Source organism: Strigops habroptila, chromosome 6 (genome assembly GCF_004027225.2).
Source record: "Strigops habroptila isolate Jane chromosome 6, bStrHab1.2.pri, whole genome shotgun sequence".
Lineage (NCBI taxonomy): Eukaryota > Metazoa > Chordata > Aves > Psittaciformes > Psittacidae > Strigops > Strigops habroptila.
Window position 1 is genome coordinate 68304041 of NC_044282.2, and position 22400 is coordinate 68326440.

Below are 22400 nucleotides of genomic sequence, written 5' to 3' on the forward strand. Positions count from 1 at the left end.
CACCACTCTCCCTTCTCCATTCCGCGTAAGAAAATGATGTCAAATGTTATCAAAAGCATTCTGATAAATTGAGCAAGGTAAGTCAGTTAGCCTTTCCACATTTGTTCTGTTTATCTGGCTAACAATGTAAAAAACAAACCAAAACACCCTTAATTAAAATACTTCAGGTTAAGCTACTGTGCTTGTGTTACAAACTGGTAATATTGTAAATAGGCCTTTCAAAACTATCCTTTCTTTAAATGTTTTCTATATAATGACAAAAATAACAACAATGTGGAAATGTGCATCTGTTAGGAAAACGTGTAAGATGCATTAAAGTGTCTTACAATAACACACTTGTAATTTATTTGTAATCTCGCCTTCAACCTCCTGTGTCAACTGTAAGAGGGAGTAGGGAACAAGGAAGGAAAAACCATTTTGTCCCCTGTGAAACAGCAGCCAGCACTCCAGCAGCCTCAAGAGCAGGCTAAGAAACCAGCTTTGTGTGGCAGCCTGCACACCGAGAGCACTGGAGAGGATGGTGATGCACAGCATCCATGATGTTGTACTAAGCTTGTTGGAGCAACGCTCTTACTCAAAGAGCCCAACACTCAACAGCATGTGCAGTAGTTGATGCTCAGGATATGCCATCACGTTAGCTCAGGCTTTTCCTATCCACCTGCTGGAGAAAAGCCTAGGATTTTCTCCCACCCGCTTCATTTCAAAGCTCTGCATGGACAAAAGAGCAAGTTTCTACAATGCAGCAACGAGCCACCTAAGAACAGCTCATCCATAGCTACTATAAAAATATTAGTGCAACACTGACAGTGTCACCGGCTAATTACTGACTCCGAATGTACCAGGCAGAAGCTACAGTTTTCCTCCCGCTGCTGTGAGGGCTGCATTAATGAGTCAGGTGATGATTTCCATTGACAGTCCCTACTATTTTTACATGCATCCCTGTGTGCTTTCACCCTCCTCCAGCCCACACCAGTTAAGTAACAGGTGGAAAGTGAGTAATTAGGATTCAGAGATACCTGTTTCATGACAGCTGTGTCATGCAGAGGGGAGTAAACTTCACTTGCAATGTAAATATTCATATATGTAGCCTCTATAGGGTCACACCAAGGCACTCCTGTCACTGCTTTGTATGGAACTACCTTCTCCCCCAGCCTGCCTCTGTTCACACCTGCCTACCTACTTCTTCATGGAAAAACCTAAACCTTCAAGTAGTCCATATACTTGGTAAAACCTTATTGGTTTTTTCCCCCCTTCCCTTTCAGAGAGCCTCCACTTCTTTCTTCACCAGCCTCTCATCCTGGCCTTTTACATAGAAGCTGTAACGCTTCAGGTCACCTCCCAAGGCTTCTCCCAGAACATCTATGCTTTTGTTTTACTTTGTCCTAGGATTCATTAAAAGAAATAATAATAATTAAAAAAATAACACTTACTATCTATTCTGCCTCCTTCCATTTCCAAGGTATTGTGACTTAAACTACATTCTGCAACAAGATTGTCTATCTGATAACCTAAATTTTTATCTCTTTTAAACGGCATTATTCTTCACTCATTCTGTTTCCGTCAGTGATCCCACGATCAGAACCCCTTTAGATTGAATTTCCTATCCCCTTAAGCATGTCTTTTTCCATGCTGGACATGACTACAGGAATGTGTCCAAGTTAATAGTGTGCCAAGGTTTTTAACCCTAAGTCAATCAAAAGAAGATGCAAAGCTTCCTCCAAGAAGCTCTCACATACTAGCCTGTCAACTAAACAAACAAGCCTTCATGTTACTTTGCTAGGAAAAGAGGTTAAAACCAAGGGAAGCAAAATAAAGCAAACATAAGATCAGCCTCGGTTTTCTGTGCACACTGTATTACCAGCTACGGTTTAGGAATCTGAAATCTACCCACATCAACTACTTGCCTGCAGACAGGGCATCACGCTGAATGAGGCAGGCTTACTCCTGTGGTTAGCCCTCAGTACATCTCCAATTATTTGCAGCTCTTCCACTGCTGGGGCTTTGTCCATCACTACTCCTAATGGCAAAAGTTGCCTATTAGCTATCAAAGTATTCCAGTATTTTTGTCTTTTAAATTATTACTTTTCATAAGCCTTTAATCATTTTTGTTACATTGAACTGATTGAAAGCCAGGGACCATGATCTTCAATAAGCACATTTAAATGGCTTGCAGCAACAGCTGAGCACTTCTGCACTGAAACTCCAAGCATGTGATGATTCATGTCACATTAGAAATGAAAATTTATAGGAAATTATGTAAATTTTTGGCACTCTTCTGCAGAATATTGCCCCACTTTGATGGTTTCCACTGGTGCCGTTTTCTGACATCAACACAGTGATGTGCACTGTACCAGAACATTTACAGAGCCTGCCCTTCTCCACTCTGAGATTTGATTATTACTTATTGATTGCATTCGTTATGCCAACTGAAGTCTGCTTAGGTGCTGAGAGTTTATGAGATGATGTAGTTCAGATACACACCACTGGAGCTTGACTCCGATAGTTTCGGCTGAGCCCAAATTCTTTATCCACAATGGTTGGGAAAAAGCACATTTACGATCAGTCTATCCGAGAGTCAAACAATTTCATAGTTTTTGTTTTTGTAAAAACAAATGTTTCCTAATGTGTATCCAGCAATTGCTCAATGACAGTGTGCTCAAGAGCCCTTGAAAGATTTTAATTCTCCTGGTAATACCTCAGAAGACGATAGTTGTGTAGCTGGCAAGCCTGCTCCTCACCATTAAGAGAGCCGGCTGCTCTAAAGGGGTTTGATTTATTTATTCTTCAGTATAAAATGTGAGAACAACATATTCTGGAAGAGCTTAATAAACACACTAGAAATCCACTAGAAAAACCTTGGGAAATAGGAAAAGGGCCCACTGGACACATTACCTTTATTTACAGATTTCATGCCTTCTGAAATTTCACAGATAAAAACCCCATTCTTATTTTAAGTGAGCTATCATTTGACATGAACTCATTACTAATTCCAAATCTTTCAAGCTAGCGCTTTCCTTGATGTCTACAGGATTTACAAAAGAAGATCTCCTGAGCCATTCAAAGAAAGAAAAAGAACAAAACCAGTTACAATCTACAAACACAGAAGGTTTCCAGAGACCTTTTTAAGGCAAAGGTCTGTACATGCATTCGTAACAGTTAGCACTTTTTGTCAATACAAACCAGTTCTTCCTACTGATGGAAAGATCCAAGAACTACTAACAGCACAACTCTGGCTTACTAATTTTTGGAGAGGCTGCCATTTCTCTAATGAAATTCAACCTCTTTGGGAGACTAGAGGGTACTAAAATGAGACATGCAAACACCTCAGAGACAACTTCACCGCTGACCTCGGCACTGTCACATTTTCAGCACACACCAAGGTGAAAAATGTATGCACAAGCAGGAAGCACCAAGTAACTCTCTAGGATTAGCAACTGACTTGTGCAAAACATTTGACACTGACACACGCAACATCCTTGTCTCTAACCTGGAGAGGCATGGGTTTGACAGAGGGACCGCTCGGTGGATAAGGAGTTTGCTGGATGGTGCTGGGCTGCACCAAAAGGAGCATGACCAGCAGGTCGAAAGAGGTGATCCTGCCCCTCTACTTTGCTCTCCTAAGACACCCACTTGGAGTACTGCATCCAGCTCTGGCGCATCCAACATGAGAAGGACCTAAACCTGTTGGAGTGAGCCCAGAGGAGGCCATGAAGATGATCAGGGGAAGGGCTGGAGCACCTCTTCTATGAAAACAGGCTGAGAGACTTGGGCTTGTTCAGCCTGGGGAAGAGAAGGCTCCAGGGAGACCTTAGAGCAGCCTTCCACCTAAAAGGGGCCTACAAGAAAGCTGGAGAGGGACTTTTTACAAGGGCATGTAGTGATAGGACAAGGGGGAATGGCTTTAAACTGACAGAGGATGGATTTAGATTAAATATTAGTAAGAAGTTCTTCCTTGTGAGGGTGGTGAGGCCCTGGCACAGGTTGTCCAGAGAAGCTGTGGCTGCCCCCTCTGCGGCAGTGTTCAAGGCCAGGTGTACCTGCCTGTGGCTGGGGATTAGAACTAGATGAGCTTTAGGATTCCTTCCAACCCAAACCATTCCGTGATTCCATAATAGTTTAAACATCACCCTCATAACTTAACAATACATCAAACAGTTATATGGCAGAGGTATTACATGTTTTTAGAAAGTCTTTTGACTTCAGCTGTTTCAATGCCTGCCACCACTCCCACTGTAATTCCAAAGAACTAAGCATCTGCTTCTAATTAGCCCTCTCCACAAGCATTCATACAATTTGCAAGTTTGCCTTGGGTAGGATTTTTCTTCCTGACCTATACTTATGTCGCATTCATGCCTGAGTATTCCTGCCTATTTGCTATTCTCCCTTTTCGATTTACCCAGTGAAAAAGGTACTATTCACAAGTCAGAATTACAAGTGAATTGTTATCTTTAACTAACAATCTTTCATGATTCAGCCCAAACTATCTAACATTTTATTTGGCTGGAAATGCTTTTATTAAGTTCAGGCTGTTATTTAGGTACTAGTGAGAATTTAACTTTGTATTTTATACTCCAAAGCCTTTTCCAGAGCCTGTCATTTAACCAAAATCTCCCTGACACTTGGGTAGCATTCCATTAGTCTCCCCAGACTACCTCATAAAGACTTGTAAGGTGCACGCATATTTTATAAACCATCTCAGCTCTCCCTCCTCTGGCAGGACTAAGTACAAAGAGATTCGGTAGAATGTCATTCTGTGAAATGATACTTTGCATATTTATTCAGAGAAGCCCTACACTTGGGGAAATGCAAGGGCTGGTGTTCTTAACAACGAGATAATAAAGAAAAATGGTTTCATTTACTTAAAGCACATCTGCACTGCAAAGGAAAGGTACGATGATAAATCGTAGTAACGCATCCAAGCTACCCAGTTCAGAGACTACAGCTGGTACAGTGATGACAGCTCTTTTTGGTCAAGATTCATGAGTATTTAGGCTAGAATGGGATAGGTTATTTTGATTGTCCCTAGTACCTGCAGAAATCCTTCAGATGGTGTTTATGACACTAGATTAGGCCCTCCCAAAAAATAAATCCAACTTAAGCCAAACATATGACAATGGCAAAATGTTCCCCCCCCCAACTATAAATGAAGGAAACAGATGTACCACTGAAATGATGCACAATAGATGGTGATGAGGCACACCAACAGTTCCTGCTTTTAAAAACATCCATCAGTAGCAATTTTAATTAAAGACAACAGTGCAGTAGGTGATTTGGCTCAGCATCCTTGAATTTATCAAGTGGGTTGTTTCTAATGCCTGATTACAAGCTGTAGTCACCACCATCATCAGGTCTAAGCAGAATTAGCTGTCATTAATGTCATTAGCTTCTGGAGGTGAAGTCCTGAAATGAAATATGATGGATATACATCCTCCCTGATGACAGCTTATTTAAAGGAACCAATGCCAACATCGCCACCTCGCAGTTTTTTAGCAATATGTTTCTTGAACCACCAAATGGTTGGTAGTCTAATGAAACATTTTTTTTATTATTACCATCTTTTAGCAAATTTTTTTTCTATTTTATTTTGAAGGTACATGGATATGTGCTATAGGATTGCTTGCTTTCAAACCCGGAGCTACATTATGTGAACTGGTGAATTATGAACATTGAGATATTAATACGGCATCAGGTGATATGTCATACTCCTCATCTCTGTGTCAGGGCAATGGAGAAAAGACTTGTGAGATAACCAAATGAGAACCTTTATGTATCTGCTGGTTTAGTTACGTCTGGACACACTTTGCTTTAATATAACTCAACTCTGATAGTCAAAGACCCTTCTTAATTGTGCAGATGATTCAAAAAGAGTGAAACAATGAACATGCATGAGGGTACAGAACAAAAGAGAGACAAAGAGAAAAAAGGGAAAATCATAAATAGGTGTCCTATGGACATCAAACAGGAATGCCTGCATGTAGCACATACGAAGAAATTCTTTGTACCATTATGTGTTTTGCTTTGAAAAGCAAAATTCTGATCTGCAATCACCCAGTTGAAAGACACTCATATCAGGATGCAGGACTGAAATGAGAACTGAATAGAAGATTGAAGATTAACATCAAGAAGCACTAATGGCAGCATTTCTTCCTTCTGCAGGAAGCAGGCAGGTACAAAGGTTTCTGTATCATTCGAACACTTGGATGTTCAGCTTCAGGGATGTGATGAGGTGGGGCACAATTTGGTTCCAATAAGCAAACCACAAAGAAGCACATTTACAAGGGTGGCCGGAGATGAATCTGGGGCAGGTAGAAATAAATAGCACAGAGAGATCATACTGAAACAGCATCATCTGCTTACAAACTAGGAGAATGAATTGCATCATTATTATGCCAACGAAGTTTCCTGCACAAAGCCTGACTGTCTATGCTTGACTCAGGAGGGCTGAATTCCACCACAAGGAATGCCAACAGGTAATAAATACAAAAAGTTGCTGGCCTTGTGCTCTCTCACCTTTCATTACAGGCTCTGACACGTTTGTGGGTTTCCTCTTTTTTTGCACAAGGGGATAGAACTGCATGTGCTTAGGGAAGAACACATTAGGGAAGAACACAGCACTTAGTGCTGCCCCAGCACTAAGTTTTCTCAGCTAAGATTGTCATCCAAGTTTTCTGTCCAAACTATGCCATTTGGTATGACCAAACACCATCGTCTCATGTCTGCTACTCTTCTGGAAGTGGTTGGTTGTGTGGAATGGACACAGATCGAGATTTAATTCATAAAGGTTTAATCCAGCCAGTATATGTCAGGGAAAGTTCAGAAAGGTATGACAACTCACAAAACCCAACAATATGCTGATTCATTTCCTTATAAAAAGAGAAGACTTGTAGCATAACATAGTCTATATTCCAATGTGAATAGAACAAATAGCAAAGTAAATGCTCAAGCTAACTGCAGTCTACAGAAATGTGTGTTCTTGGCTTATAACTTTAACCTAGGGAGTCATCTTTTAGGAAAGGCGTAACAAGAAAAAGAATGAAGAAATCCTTTACCTATAATTATCTCAATTTAACAAAATTCCTAATTGTCAGACATCACCAGGAGCTGATAAGCAAGTCAGCTTTGCAAAAATAAGGCTGCTAAACTGTTTACTTGGATATGGACTGTGCGTGGTTTATATTTAGTGAGAACAGTTTTTCAGATGAAAGAAATGAATATTCCATCAGGATACAATACTAAAGTACCAGTCATATTACTTCAATTACATTATTTCTATGATTCTATGATTTGAATTATAGGGGTTTTACACTGTACAGGCCTTAAAAGATAACGTGACCTTATCACACTGGAATAATACTTAAAAACCTCTCAAGTAAGGGTATAAAGTTTGTAGCTAACTATCGATTGTTGCTGTTTCTTTATATGTAGCTATAATATATTCATTCCTGTGCAACATGTGTGGCTCCAAGTGACTACTAGCAATTCAGGGAAAACATATTTAACAAGCTGGCAAATAAGGCTCATGAAAGCATGCCCCTTCGGTTTATTTTCCAGAACTACTTCCCAGTATATTTACTCTGATCCTAAATTGATATTATGCTGTAATGAAATACTTTATTTTTTAACCTAATTATTATGATGCCCATCTGATACACAGATTTTATGCTCTTAATTTTTAATTTCTTTGCTTTAGTTTAGCTAAGCAAATATTACAAATGTTGTTCAACGCAATTCAATTTGCTATTTGAAAAATGGACTCATTTCAAGCAAGAAAACATACAAATTTAATACTAAACTAAGGCAATGTTTAGAAAAACCAAATGGGATGTACAGAAGTGTCTCAAAATTATCAGATGAAAAATGCCAAGTGACAGGGACCTTGTGAGCACCACAGAGTGCTAAAATGCAGCATCACGGGATCTTTTCCTCACCATCAAATTGCAAAGAAAAGAAAATCTGGTAGTGACAAGTCACTATCTGCCAGACAGCTCTTTATACACTTCTAGGCGTCACAGAGGGTACCTCCAGCATGAAAACCTGTGAATAAGCAGCTTCTAATTTCAGCACGATTTGACTCTACTTCTGGTGATGGAGAGAGTCACTCTGATGCAGTCCACGTCAGAAAAACACACACCTGACCCTGTTGTAACTAATATTTTTCATTGTGGTTGTTGCTGTGAATCCCATGAGTCTTAACAGGGATTGCACCTTCCTAGCACACAGACAGTCCTTACAGACCAAATGCAAGCCCTCCTAAAGAGCCTACAAACCGCAGACAAGATGACTGGGAATAAGTCAATGAAAGGAAGTAAAACCAGAGGACAGCAATGACTTTGCACAGAGCTTGATGGCCACAGCCCGCCAGCTCTATGGGCTTTGTTAAGAAATTTTGTATGCCATGAACTTTCACTATGAATTTCCATTACAAGAACCTGCTATTCAAATAATGACAAGCATCTTGCACACTTGACTCTGGACAGCTGAGATCTGCATGCAAATAAGAATTCCTCTAGTCTATTTTTACTTTCTTCTTTTCAATCAAAATGAAGATTCTTTTTTTCCCCCAGTAGAATTTCCTCTGTACAGAAACATCAATCTCTTCCCCTGCACTTTATGGTGTAGACTTTCCAGCAATCCCTAGCTTTTATGAGCTGTCTCATATAACTAGTATTGTGGTCCACTGTCTGACAGATTTGTACTTTGTCCTTCCCTAATGAGACAGTTCCCCAATTATCGAGCCAACAGGCAGTGTATCTAGAAAGTTTCATCCTTTTAAGGACAAGATTCCCACAGGGTGATTGGCAAATTATCCCACGTTAAACCTATCACATACACGAACTTGCAGAATTTATTCCTGAGCAAGACATTGCTTTTTTATTCCACCAGTTTGCTTTCTTTTTCCAAGTGTACAGTCAGTGTTTCATTAAACCCAACAAAAACAACTAACCTTTCTCCCTCTTCTCATCACAAAATCGCCATGTTGCAGAACAGCTACAACAGTAACATCACAGACCAAGAAAACAGAGAACTGACTCCCTAGTAATGCAATCTGTTTATTAAAGCACCACTGTTATTTCTTCATACTACCTAGGCAGTTATTTGTGGTCAGGTGAGTGGAGGGGCTATAGTGGCTTCTGTCATCTCTTAATGCCACTTGATGCAAGTATCTAAACCCCAGCATCCTGAGATCTGTCTGTTGGTAGAAATTCAAGCACTTGCTCAGTTTGGGGCTGTTCCTGCCCCTTTCTGAAACAAACACTGTAATACACTTGAAGCATCAAATAAATCCACTTTGTCCTAGGACATATATACTGAATATATAACTTAAGTGGCAGAAACAAAAATTAAATGGCTTACTGAAAACCACAGAAGCATGCACAAGTCTCAATGTTATCGCACATGTTATATGTGCACCCTAAGCTAGTTATCTTCTCAGTGTCTGCACAGAACCCTTTGCAGCGAGAAGGAAAGGTAGCCAGACAGTTGGAGAAACAGCAATCAAAGGCATTTATCTCATCAGGAAAACCATCCCCAGTGGCACGCTGGTGAGGCAGAAGAAACAGAAACTTGTGCAACCGTGATCAAAACAAAAACACAACAGCATTAAAACCACTTCTTTTTTTCTTTAAAGGAATTCTGCTTGCAACATAAACCAATGTCTGTCTGCATTGTACAGCCAGCGCCTGCAGCGAGCAGGCTACCTGCCGACCGCCCCAAGGCTGCAACAGCCTTGCTGCTGGAGCTCAGCCTTGTGGCAGCACTTAATGCATTAAGAGCCGGGGTTTCAACAAATGCTGATGGTGGCCCATGTACAGATACTGGTGGAGCCATAACTTCCGTGAACAGTTCTCCTAACACTTTATCATCCTTCTAACTAGGAAATTCCTCATAATCTCTAACCTAAAACTCCATTCCTATAAATTCAGACTGACTTCTTGTTCTGTCCCCAGCAGACAACAATTTAATAACTTTTACTCTTCAATAGCCTTTTATGCATTGATGACTTTTTTTTCCTTCTCACCTTTAGTCTTCTATTCTCTGGATTTTAACAACTTTTTCTTACACTCTACTCTTGGTGCTGTTTCTAACTCCATCATCATCCCCAGTTGAAACCCTGTCTTCCAGTTGCCTATACAGTAGTCCAGTTCGCTCTGCTCAAGTGGGGCAATAGGTAACTCCATGGATTTTTCCTGTTTAATTGTCACTCTACAGCTGCTCCTTTCTTGGTTTTCCCCACAACAGGGTGATATTTTCAACTCATTTTCAGTGTATCATCCACTACAAACTCCAGCTTATTCTCCGAGGAATCTCTGCCCAGGGCTACAATTATTCCTTAACCTTTCTCAGTTGAATGAGCATCTCTGTTTAGGTGCAACGATTTACACTTGATCTTGCTGAATACATCTCATTTAACAAAATCCTCATTGAAGAAACAGGATTGTGATTCAATCTGCCGAGATCATTTTGGAAGAAAGAGTTGGGGGCACATGCAACACAAAGCAGCAGGTTCCCCTAGGGTTGACAAAAGCACAGCCAGTTACAGCAGTTTCTGTAACCAAAAGGAAAGATCACAACCTCCTCATCTGACATAGATGTAAAAAGCCTACATGGTAATTAAGCAGACTTAAAAACTTCATGTAGTAGATTAATTATCAGAGATATTATCTGGGAAATCTTTAAAAGAAGAAAGTTAAGTAAAAAAAAGGAGGAAGTTGAGCTGAAGAGAAAAGAGAGTTTGAAAATGTAAGATCACTCATATCATCGCTTACAAGCTAAACAAGTGTTTCAAAGAAACAAATTAAGTAGATTTATGATGCTGCGGAGATTTCCTTCTGAAGTAACTCTTCTGATTGATGGATATGAATCTATATCAGAAAACCAGATGATAGAATAAAGTTAAGCTTTAGGAATTTCAGACTTAAAATTCATTGCTATGGCAACATTCTCAGCAAGAAATAAGTTTCCTTAAAAATAAAAAACAAAAATAAAATAATAAAAAAAAAGCTTTACTTTTCCCTAAAACATAACTCTGCATGATGAGAGAACAAGGCAGGTAAAGGCAAGACTGTAAAGCAATCTGTTAGACCAATACTTTTTAGTACACCATTCCAAGTGCCTTTCTACGACTCAAGTAAAATTCCTCTTTTGTGACTTTTATAATTCAGGACAGGAGGAGCTGAGGATGCTCTGGGTTTGAAATTGGTATTAAAAATTCAAGTCTGAGAGTTACAATTGAAGATTCAGGCATCACGCAGGCTAAGTATGTCCTCCTTCAAACAGAACTCAAAGAAAAAGTGCAGCGTATCGGAAGTTCAACTTCCTTTTAAAGGTGAAAAATACCAAGAATGCCAATGAAAAAGACAATTTGGTTATTTTTTAAGTGCTGTAATTTGGTTATTTCTTAACTGCTGTAAACGGATAAGTGGCAGGTACCTTTCTTGCGGTTAAAAGCCTTCTGGGTGAGGGATCAGCACCTACTTCCCTTCTCTGCAAATACACTACAGCCCTTTTGCCTTGGATCCTACCCACAACTATGTACAGCATCCTTTTCTATTTTCTGCCTAGTTCACAAAGTGTCTGTTTAGCTGCAATCCTGGCTCTGATTGACATCAATTAAGTAAGTTTTGGGGTTTTTTAACCAGGAGCGAGTCTGAATGAAGTACGTGGCAGGGAAGTGCCTGACGTTCAGAAAAGTTGCAGGGTATCAGATGGCTTCAGAGCAGTTGTGCAAAGAAAAGCAGGACAAGAGGTCCTTCGAAAAAGTCAGAGCACACAGTAAATAATTTCAAACACGTAAACAAGGGACCAATTTAATCCCTGAAAGCAGTGATTACAACTCCCCAGTCTGCCTGAAAACCTAACAATTAATTGGCAAGACTCTTACTTAGAAAACCAATACAGAAAACCCAGAAAAACACCTATTGAACTATTTTTACCATTTCTTCTTTGAGTGAAGATCGGTGCCTATAATGTGTTCCCCGTGTTTCAGGAAGCTGAGGTTTAATTGATGCAGGACAGCAGTCACTACCAGTGTGTTAGAGACCAACATCAAAATACAATTTTTTAGATTATTAGGAAATTATTATGAACATTTAAGAAACTTAGTTTGCTTAAACACCAACTATTTATTCCTAAAATAAACTCCTTGTATTACCTTATATATTTTTCCTTCCATTTATTTGTACCAACTTAAGTGGAGATAAACAGAAAAAATGACTCAAGTATCCTCTTAACCAGACAGAGGACTGTATAAACAAGACTTATCCAACACAAAAGATTCACTCAGCACCAATGACCACACAGCCAGAGAGCTGCTCAAGTGTCCTACAGTGGGCATAGCTACATAAAAAAGCGTGAAGGAAAAAGCAATGAGTGTTTTCAGGAGTGCCAGATAACAAGGACAAACAAATGTAAACTTTACTTTGGTAACCTAACAGGTAGATGGAGTAGATGACCTGGAGAGAGACAAACTCCTGTATGAAAAGACAGGATTTAAAGCCTCACATTGAACATGAATGGTTTGAGAAAACGAGCACAGGAGACAAATATCAGGGGCTGTTTGAGTTCTCTGAACAATCCTGCAGATAATCAGATCTGTTCCTGAGGCTCTTAATTCTGCCTTAACGGTTATGAGAATAATGGAATACCAGGTTGGAAGGGACCTCAAGGATCATCTGGTCCAACCAACCCTCACCCATGGCTGCTGGTGAATTATGAGCCTTGGCAGTCACTCTGACTGGCATTTTATTATAGTCGCTCATCTCAATTCTGGTTTTACCCGTCGTGTCTATTTTTTTATATACTGAGTTTATAATATTTTCAGATAAAATTTCAGTGCTTCACCAAGAGTTAGCACAGAGTTGCTGTCATCCACACCTGGACACCTTGGACAAAAACACAACCCAAATCACTACTACCTACACCATTTAATTATCATACGCATATGTTATTATACACATAATTACATTCTTCCCTTCCCCCCATAAAGCTGCATCTCACAATTCACAGTATTTCAAGATCATTGCCCCCCTTCCTCAGTACATAAACCATCTACATACACATATGTGTGAATTTTGATCTAGTCCAAATCTTGTTTCTGTTCTCCCAGAAACTACAACCTCCACAGCATCTATCATTTCTCTATAGGCAGCTCAACAATATAACACTGAAACAGAACAGTGACTGCTGTAAGTAGATCTAATTTGAGGCTTATTATTAGAGACTATTTCCTCATTATGCTGGCTTTCAGCATGCTTCTCCCTTTGCCTATTTGCAAACTGGGTTATTTTTCCCCACCATATGCTACTTCATCTTCTCCCATGCCGAATTACCCTGTAGCTGTCAGCTCTGGTTCTGACCTCTCCTCCACTGCAGTGGAGGCAAAACCTCCCTTCTGGTGCTATGGTGGATGCTGGATGAGGTTATAGTCGCAGTGTCTGTAATCAATTGTCATCATACATCTCTGTCCTTTTCTAGTGTTTGCAATGCTGCCTAATGTAGTATCATTTGTAAATGTAATTAATGAGCTGTTTATGTACTCTTCAAAAATCATTAAGATGTTAAATTAAACTGCGTTTAGTGGTGCACCCTGAGTCACCCTGCACACTTGTGTCCAACTTGATACATTGCCATTTATCATTACTCTTCATTCATAATGCCTCCAGCAATTCTAATTCCTATGACACAATTCATATTCAAAACAATTTGAACTGTGGGTTTTTTTCCTCTTTTTGCATTCATTTCTACACTTGCTGCCCTTTCTGTTCTGAAGATAAGTAACACATTCATGTTGTTACAATCCTTTAATGTCTTCCTGCTTTCTTCTCACTTACTACAATTACTAGTGCTCCGATGCTTTCTGGTTTAGCTAATTCTTATAGTATATTACAAATTTCTATCATCAAAATCTATTTATTTATATGGAAGAAGTATACTGCTTTTCCTGCCTTTCCTCGGTACCTATTTTCAATTCCTCATTTTCCTCTTTCCCGTACTTATTTCATCTTCTTGTTACAGAGGCAATCAAAATATGCTGTCAATCAGCACAGCTGATTTTCACTTCTCTATTTTACACAGGTAACTCTCCTCCATCCCCCCAGTTTTTGTCTTCTCCCTATTGCAAATATATCTGTTGCCATAATCTGGCCCACGCTCAGATGTTCTCCATTTGAGTTAATGTGCATACCTCAATTCTCTCTATGGGGTCTCTGCAAGCCTCAGAAGTCTGGAGGTACTTTTACTAATTTTCTTTCCTTTCCTCCTATGTCTACTGTACTGGATCTTTGTGAAACCCACTTGCACTTTGCATTCTTGCCTTCAGACTCACACTAATCTACTGCTCCTTAATTGAATGAATTACACATTTTACTTTGCTCCAGGCTTGATTTGTTCATCAGGGTAGACACTCAAGTAGCCCTCACTTCCCAAAGCATCACTGAAATCGCTGGACTTACGGCTTTTCAGAACAATCCATGATCTGTCATGTGGACTTTAAAATCCATATTGCTTGCTAAGCTTTTTAATGCCGGTATGAATGAATGGCTCTTGGCTCCTGTTCAGCTTGTGCAGCTGTGTCCTGCAAGTCTGGGTGTTGAGTATTTTTTATCTCAAACAGGTGCACAGTCAACAGCTCTTAACCAGCAAGGAAATAATCCATGGATGATTTATCCTGTGGTCATCTTTTCTAACTAAAATATCAGGGTAGCTTTCATTAGACCCATGAGCATGACCACTCATTATTCTATGTTAAATGCCAACCTACCACCCAGAACATCCCAAAATTACAGAATCCTTACAGATGCAAGAATTACCAGCACTGATCAATGCCCATTGAAGAGTTTCCTTTGTTATTTCATGCTATTTCACTATTTTTCTTACACTATTTCATATTTTATCTATTTTTTCCTTCCCCCCCCCCCCCCCTTACCCTCCTGTTCAGAACTTTTTCACTAACTTAAATGCCCTTGAAGAAGCATTTAACAGAGCCTAAAGCCAGGAATGAGGATGAATGTAGGAGTAACAGCACAGATATCTTACTGGCTCAATGAGAATCACAGCAGGACAGAAACATTCGTGTTTAAATCCCAGACAGGAGTTCAAAACATGGCCCCCTCCCTGAGGTTGCTTTCAGTTCCAACTTACACGCCTAGCTTTGAAGGGCAAAAAACCCAAACAACAAACCACCCCAAACCAAAAATCAACTAACAACTACATTTGGGTACCAGCTCTTTTTTGTGGCTGGATAGTGGCAAAGAAAGGGTTCACTGGAACTATACTGAGAAGTTCAGAGATTTCATTAGCAGAAAAATGTGTAATGAGCACAGTTTACACCAAAAAGAAAGAAATAAGCAGTATTCATCAGGTTTGATTCTACAGCACACATCTAACTCAGACTCAAAGCCCTACAACTATCTTGCTCCTCTCCTTAAAAAGCTTGATTTTCCATTTGCAGCTTTTCAATATTAATAGCTTTCCCCTATTGAATATTTCACCCTGATTTAACACCACTGGTCCACCTAACACATTTTAGATTAAATCCGTGTGTTCTAAGATGCCAAACATATATGCTATCACAAAACCAGCTGAAATGATCCAAAAGGTGTGAAGTCAGGCCCAGGTGATAGCTTCCCTCTTGGTTACATACATAAGGAACTATGGAAATCTAAAGACTTCAGCTGCAATGGTTTGAGCTACCGAATAAAAGCTGCAGAGCTGGAGAGGGAACAGCTACTTTTCCCTCTGGACTTTGAAAATCTGGCCTTTTGAGGTACAAAAATGTAACTTGTATTTCAAGCAATCAAAGAAGCTTTATAATTCAAGAGAATATCATTTAACAAGATATTTTATGATTGATTTTGGTCAGGGGGTGCTAAAAACAGTGCCACTTGACCAATACCTTTATTTTTAGGAAGAAACATTAACAGACAATGAGTAACAAATTAATCACTTCTCAGCTATTCAGGAGGCAACACTACATGCAGTTGTCCTCCTGGGCCAGTGGCTTCTCAGGTCTTTTTTAATAAATAAGACAGTATAAGAATAAGCCAGGGGAACAGCTCCCCCCCTTTCTGCTCTATTAATGACGTAGTTGTTGCACTCCTGCTACCAGGCCAACTTTCCCTAATTTTTAAGACAAGCATATCCCTTTCCTGTAGCAACTATTTTGGCTAACCAATATTTAATTTCTTGGTTTTTTGTACATCACATAAAGCAAGAAATCCTTCTGGAATCCTACCATTATAATTATTCTACAGTGAGAAAACAAAGATCCAAATCAGAAAAAATAACGTGTTCTCATACAGTACTTACAATTGATCTGATGTTGTTTTCTTTTGCCAGTTTCAGAGAGGATTTATAGCAACTTGCCAAGTTTTCTTTATGATCGTCGGTGAGATAGCCTCTTGCGATCGGCCCAACAGTATGGATCACATCTGCAAGAAATAAAGACGATAAAAGAAGTTAGACATCCTACAGTGAGTTTTTTTGCTTATGTCATGATTCTGCAGAAGTACTACATCGCAAGTCAATCCATTTTGGTACTGTACCTTGTCACCAAGGTAGGAATACTATTGCAAGAGAAGTGGTTGCAACTGCAAATCACAGAATAAGCTACATCTGTGACGATTAAAAGCTAAAAATAGTCAAGGCTATATTATTAAGTATTTGGACTAAAGGAAAGTGAGAAAGATGCACTACGCACTTGTTATGGGTGTACTGCACTCCACATACAGGATAGATGAAATGCGTTCATAAATACCCTAAATCTTCAGGGCTGTACAAGTGTAAGTATTGCACAACTTTGAAACAGTTCTCACCCCTTGAAGGTTCACTCACTGGGAAAGGTCACTACACAAAACCTCAGCACACTGATGGCGATACACGTCAGGTTTTTTGTCTGAAACTAAGTCTTTTTTTCAGCAACCATTTTAAGAGAAGAAAAGCTGTGAGTTATGAATGCGTTATTCAAAGAACGTGCTTTCCTCTCACAGCAGACCAGATGGAGACACCATGCAATAAAACAAAATATTCCGTTTGAAGAAACTTATAATGAACAAAGAGAGAAAGTACAGTCAAGGAATATCTTAGGTATGAAGCCTCTGGACTTATCAAAATCAGATGCTGCAATCAATCAAAGTCTCTAAAGTGCTATAAGAAAAATGAGATAAAAAGCCTGGAGTAAAAAACCCCTGAAAACTACAAACTAAAAGGTGTCTCTTTTACCCATTCTCTTCCCCCACCCTTGACTAGTAGGAAGCACATTTACTTTTCAAACATCATTATTTTATAGCACATGTGAACACGATAGAATGAGTTATTGTGACAGGTACATAACTTGTCCTCTTTCTTATCACCCACTACAATGTACAGCAGCAATAATAAATAGTGGCACTACTTTTTTTGCAGCGTTGCCACAAACAGGGATTAGGCCAATGCATTCAACTGCAGTACTGCTAGTCCCATTGGTTAGGTTGTGTTTCTGTCCCATGTGGGACAGGTTTCCAAGCAACATCTGCTGCTGTTACACATTGAAATACTTTCTTTTACTCACAAATCCTATAGAATTCACACCATTATACTTTGTGCAAGCTGCCTTTCATTATTTCCCTCCAACCTATACGAAAGCATAAGTGAAAATGCACAAATTAACATTAAAATGTATGCTGCCTTTTTTTAAACCTGTGAAGTCCTAATCTCTGCTACTTACAAGGCGGCTTATGTGCTGAGGCAGAATGTTTTGAACCTATCCACGTTTTTTCTTTGCCTTAGTCAGAAAGCATTGATAATTCAGGAAAAAAAAAACCACGTAGGCAAGTCCCAGTGACCAGAAACACAGAGGAATCAGTTGTGATAGGGAACTGAAACCCATAAGGGTTAAACTTCCCAACTGCTACAGAAAACCTCCCTACTGAGGAGTGAAAAAAAGGTTAACTACTCTTCTTTCCCTCTTGATCACAGTAATTTTCTCCAGTTGTGGGAACAAGATGGACAGATTGGATGATTTCTGTTGAATGTCACAGCTGCCAGACAGCAACTCCAGCAAACCCTCCCTACAGCACTTCAGGCAACTGGACCATCAAGTAGGTGGTGAGTATCTGCTGATGAGCAGGATGACAGCAGGGGACTGAAACAACCACAATGGCTTCAGTTGGAGAGTTCAGGAGAAAGGTGTGTTTTTCCCCACATGTCTTAGCCACTGTAATAAACTGAGAACTAACACATAGAACAAAAAAAGAAATAGCATAGCTAGTTTAAAATCAACTTCTGCTTGCAAGAGTGTGAGTACTTCCATTAGGAAAGACTATAAATTCAGACTATGACTACAGCAGTTTCCTTCAGGTTGCAACTTCCCAAGCAAGATTTCTATATGGAAATGTTGGCATTTGGCTGTTGGCAACTTTAGAGGAAGAAAAAGCTTCCCTTGCCTTTTCTATTCCTTCTTGTTCTTTGTTTTTGCAAGAGGCAAGCTGCAATTACTGAGCCGGGGGAAGGAATGTACTTGTGAATCTGATCTCGATTGAGGTCATTCTACATTTACAGACACTAAGATCAGAGGTACTGTGATGCATTTCAAACTTGTAACACCCACCCTTAATGGCTTAAATTATTAATTGATTACTTAACAACAAGAAGGAGTTTTAGGGAACAGCCCAAGTATCAAACTCTTGCTTGGGTCTTTCTGTATAAAACTCCCCTTGGTATAATTTCTAGATGCATGTCACTCATTAAATGCTGAACTCCCCTCCTTTAGTGTTCCATTATTAAACACCGATTTTAAAAATTCTCAGCTCAATAAATGGGAAGTGTTTTTCTTGTCATCTTTTTTTCAGAACTTCCCGATTTAGCATTTTCATGGTGCCTCATTAGCAACCCTCCATCACTGCACCAGACACTTGATGGAAAAAGGTAACCTTTAATGCAGTTATTAGCTTTTATGTTTTAATTTTTACAAGCCCAGAGGTGGCTCTTTAGAAAGAACACTGAAGGTGGTTATGAACTGGTTTATAAAATACCAAAACTATTGTAATTGTTTACAGCGTATCACTGCCAAAAATTGCTTTTCTTAGGCACATTATTATTCTGAAACACATGATAGAGTAAGATTTAACTACCAAAGCAGCATTAATAATATGCCTGTGTTTCATGGCCAGTAGACGAACAGGGAAGCAATAATTCTATTGTTTTCCTTTGTCAATAAAATCACTGTATCCCTACATTGCCTAAACTATACATTATTCTGCTCAAGCTATTCCGCAATACACTAAGGTTCGCAGGCAGGCAAAACCCTTTGAGATTATACAGGCATAAAGCAAACAAATCCGAAAACAAAAGAACTCTCCCCCCCACCTCCCAGCCCATGCTGTTAATATATGAGGATCAGACTTCACAGGCTGAAGCAGAGCCATTTATTTTTAATATAGCTATGAAGACTACGTCAATCTCCCAGCTTGTCTGTCACAATGAAGTTTTCTTTCTGCTCACACATTCCCCCCTCACCCAGCTGCACAGAGATGGAGAAATTTGTTCACTATGGAGCTGGAGGATGGAGGGTGCGCTGGAGGGGAGAGGTCTACAGGCACTTGTCTACAAGAAAATTAAGGGGCAGAACTGCTGCCCTGCTGTTCCAGTCACCCACTACAGCAGCAAGTCCCTGTGCAAACCTCCAGCACTGCTGGCAAGGACAAACATAGATGTGCAAGCCCTACTCATCACCTTCCACACCAGTCAACCCGTGGTCAGAACAAGCATCCACCCTAGAGAAGCGCATGGCCTTTCTAAAGCAAACACAACTTCCAAGTCAGACTTCAATGACAGTAAAGGACCATGACAAACAAAAAGAGCATAGATTTAGACTAGATATAAGGAAGACATTTTTTATGCTGATGATGGTGAAACACTGGCACAGGTTGCCCAGAGAGGTGGTGGATGCCCCATCCCTAGAAACATTCAAGGCCAGGTTGGATGGGGCTCTGAGCAACCTGGTGTAGCCGAAGATGTCCCTGCCCATGGAAGGAAGGTTGGGCTAGATGAGCTTTGAAGGTCCCTTCCAACCCAAACTATTCTATGATTCTATGATCATAGGACATGTGCAGGGATAAGTTTCACTACAGGAGAAGGCAAGTCAACTGCAGAGGGCAATGCAGACAGAAGCACCAGCCACAGGGATGACATGATGACAGGCTGAGATACACTGTGCATGCAGAGGCACATCACCATGGAACAGAAGCCATCTCATCATCTAAAGACTTTTAAACTAAGGGAAATGCAGAGAAACTTTGGCTGGAAAAGCCTGGTAGATACCCCTGCTACCAAACAGGTCCTGTTCCTTCTTGGAGCTCCTACACCCCTTTGCAGATTGAATGTTTCTTAATGAGGTCAAACAGGAGCAAGTGATATGAGCGTTCCCCCAAATGTCCCTTAATATGTTTTTTGTTCTACAAAAGCAGGTTGAGAGAGTAAAACTGGGAGCAGTCAGCTCTCAGAGAATGCCACACTTGGCGTTTTCATTTTTATGCCAACTGAAGCTGCCAGCACTGCTTTGGAGCTTCAGATTTACTATGGTCAGTCTTCCAGCCAAGCTCCTTGATAGGAAACTTCATTAAAAAGCTGCTATCCATGTGTTCGTAAATCACTTTCTCTGTATACACAGAGCAGAGATGTGCACTTAAATTTTAACAGTACCAAGGTGCAGGGAGCCACAGGGAAAGGTATATTCTCACTTGGGATTCAGGCCACAGCAATGGATCAAACTGGTTTTAATACTAATGAAGCTGCTTAGTCTTAAAGGGATATTTATAAGGGAAGGAGATATTAAGCTGAATCAACACTCTGAAAAAATGAAACTACATCTGCTGTAGCATACAAACTCCATGTGCAAAAAGGCCAATGAGACTTGTTTTCTCTGGTCTTTATTAAAGAAGCCAGTTCATACATCTTAACATGCTGTTTGTCTCACGGTTTTATTCTACACTGCTAAGGAGAAAGAGCAGAGCAGTGTGGGCAAAGAGAACACACAACTTCCACCTGCAAAAGGATGAAGAGAAGTGACTGTCGCTCAAAAAGCAACCTGGAGGACTGATGTAATCTATTCTTCCCTTGTTCTTCATAAAAGTGACACTAGGCAGCAAAAATATTAGCGTGACAAGCTTTCCCCAACTACTGAAAAAGTACAAATAAGTTTTTCTCATTCCTTCCCTTCCAGGCGTGAGTGTGGCACATTCACACCGTTAATGAACCAGCCGACCACGGCTAGAATCAATTACACATTTCTCTCATTCATCCCATTCACACATTCATAGCCATAATCGGCCCATCTAGCTGACTGCATAATGAAGCTGTACCCTGTCAATCACAGCAGGAACCAGATGAATTTTAAGAAGGAAGCTACCGCACTGCGTGTGCCACTGAATAAAAACCTGACAAAAACTCAAGAGCATTCAGGGCTCCATTTGTAAATCTTATCAGTTGACTTATAATAAAAACATCCACCATATTGGTACTGAAAAAGGGTAGCTGACGTTCGATTCATAGGAAATGGATTTTCCTCTGGACATTCATATGTACTGAACATCCCTGTTCTTAAGGAACACGTGTAGCATAATTCTTAGTATACAAATTAGCTCAACTTGTTAATTCTCTATTTCTTGTTACAGGCACTTGCACACAAAATGGGCATTTTCAGTGTGTAACAAACAACGGTTAAATTAAGTTCAGCTTAAATGAACACCTGAGGACCACAGTCTAATTTAAGTTATTCACCAATATGTGTCTCCATAACTGGATTAGCAGAGATGGGTATTTTAAATGCCAGACAATACCTTTTACAGATCACGCAATGCTATGTATGACTACGTACGACACAGCTCCTCAGTTCAGAAGTATTTATTTGCTTTATATAGATATACATTGCATGTATCTGCAGTTAAAGAGAGACTCAGTTTTTCAGGCTGGAAGCAACAAGCACTGCTCAATGTGAAGTTTGTACCTTTTATAGCTGCTTTCAGTGATTAATTACCTGTTTTGAGTGAACCAACAAAATGTTTATTAGCCACAAAAGCTATGATGTCTAGAAGTCATCTGTGTAAAATATGTCAGCCATTTTTCACCTAAATGGCGTTGTCTGCCCAAGAAAAAGTAAAGAATATGTTTATTGTAAATGATTAACCAGCATCCCTCTTTGTGGGTTGGCTGTATATTTTAAGTATGAGACAGCAGAGACAGTCAGAAAACAATATTCCCAAAGGGAGAAGCGAAGGATTTGCCAAGCCTGAGAGATCCTTCGGGGAGTTTGCGCTCAATAGCCAGCATTTAGCAAAGCGATCGCTCAGCATCCGTGGGAAGCTCAAAAACACAGAGAGCTTGTTTGCAGTAGTTATACCACTGCCTCAACAGCCGGCCAGAGAATA

At 39.9% G+C, this 22400-nt stretch overlaps 1 protein-coding gene across 2 annotated transcripts in view; it reads right to left on the reverse strand.

Annotated features, from left to right (window-relative positions):
• The window catches only part of MACROD2 (mono-ADP ribosylhydrolase 2), an 886338-nt gene that overhangs the window by 352635 nt on the left and 511303 nt on the right, over positions 1-22400 (reverse strand). For both annotated transcript variants that reach the window (XM_030489748.1, XM_030489749.2), the window contains exon 6: positions 16306-16427. In XM_030489748.1, the coding sequence (XP_030345608.1) occupies positions 16306-16427 (122 nt within the window). The remainder of the gene's footprint in view (positions 1-16305; positions 16428-22400) is intronic.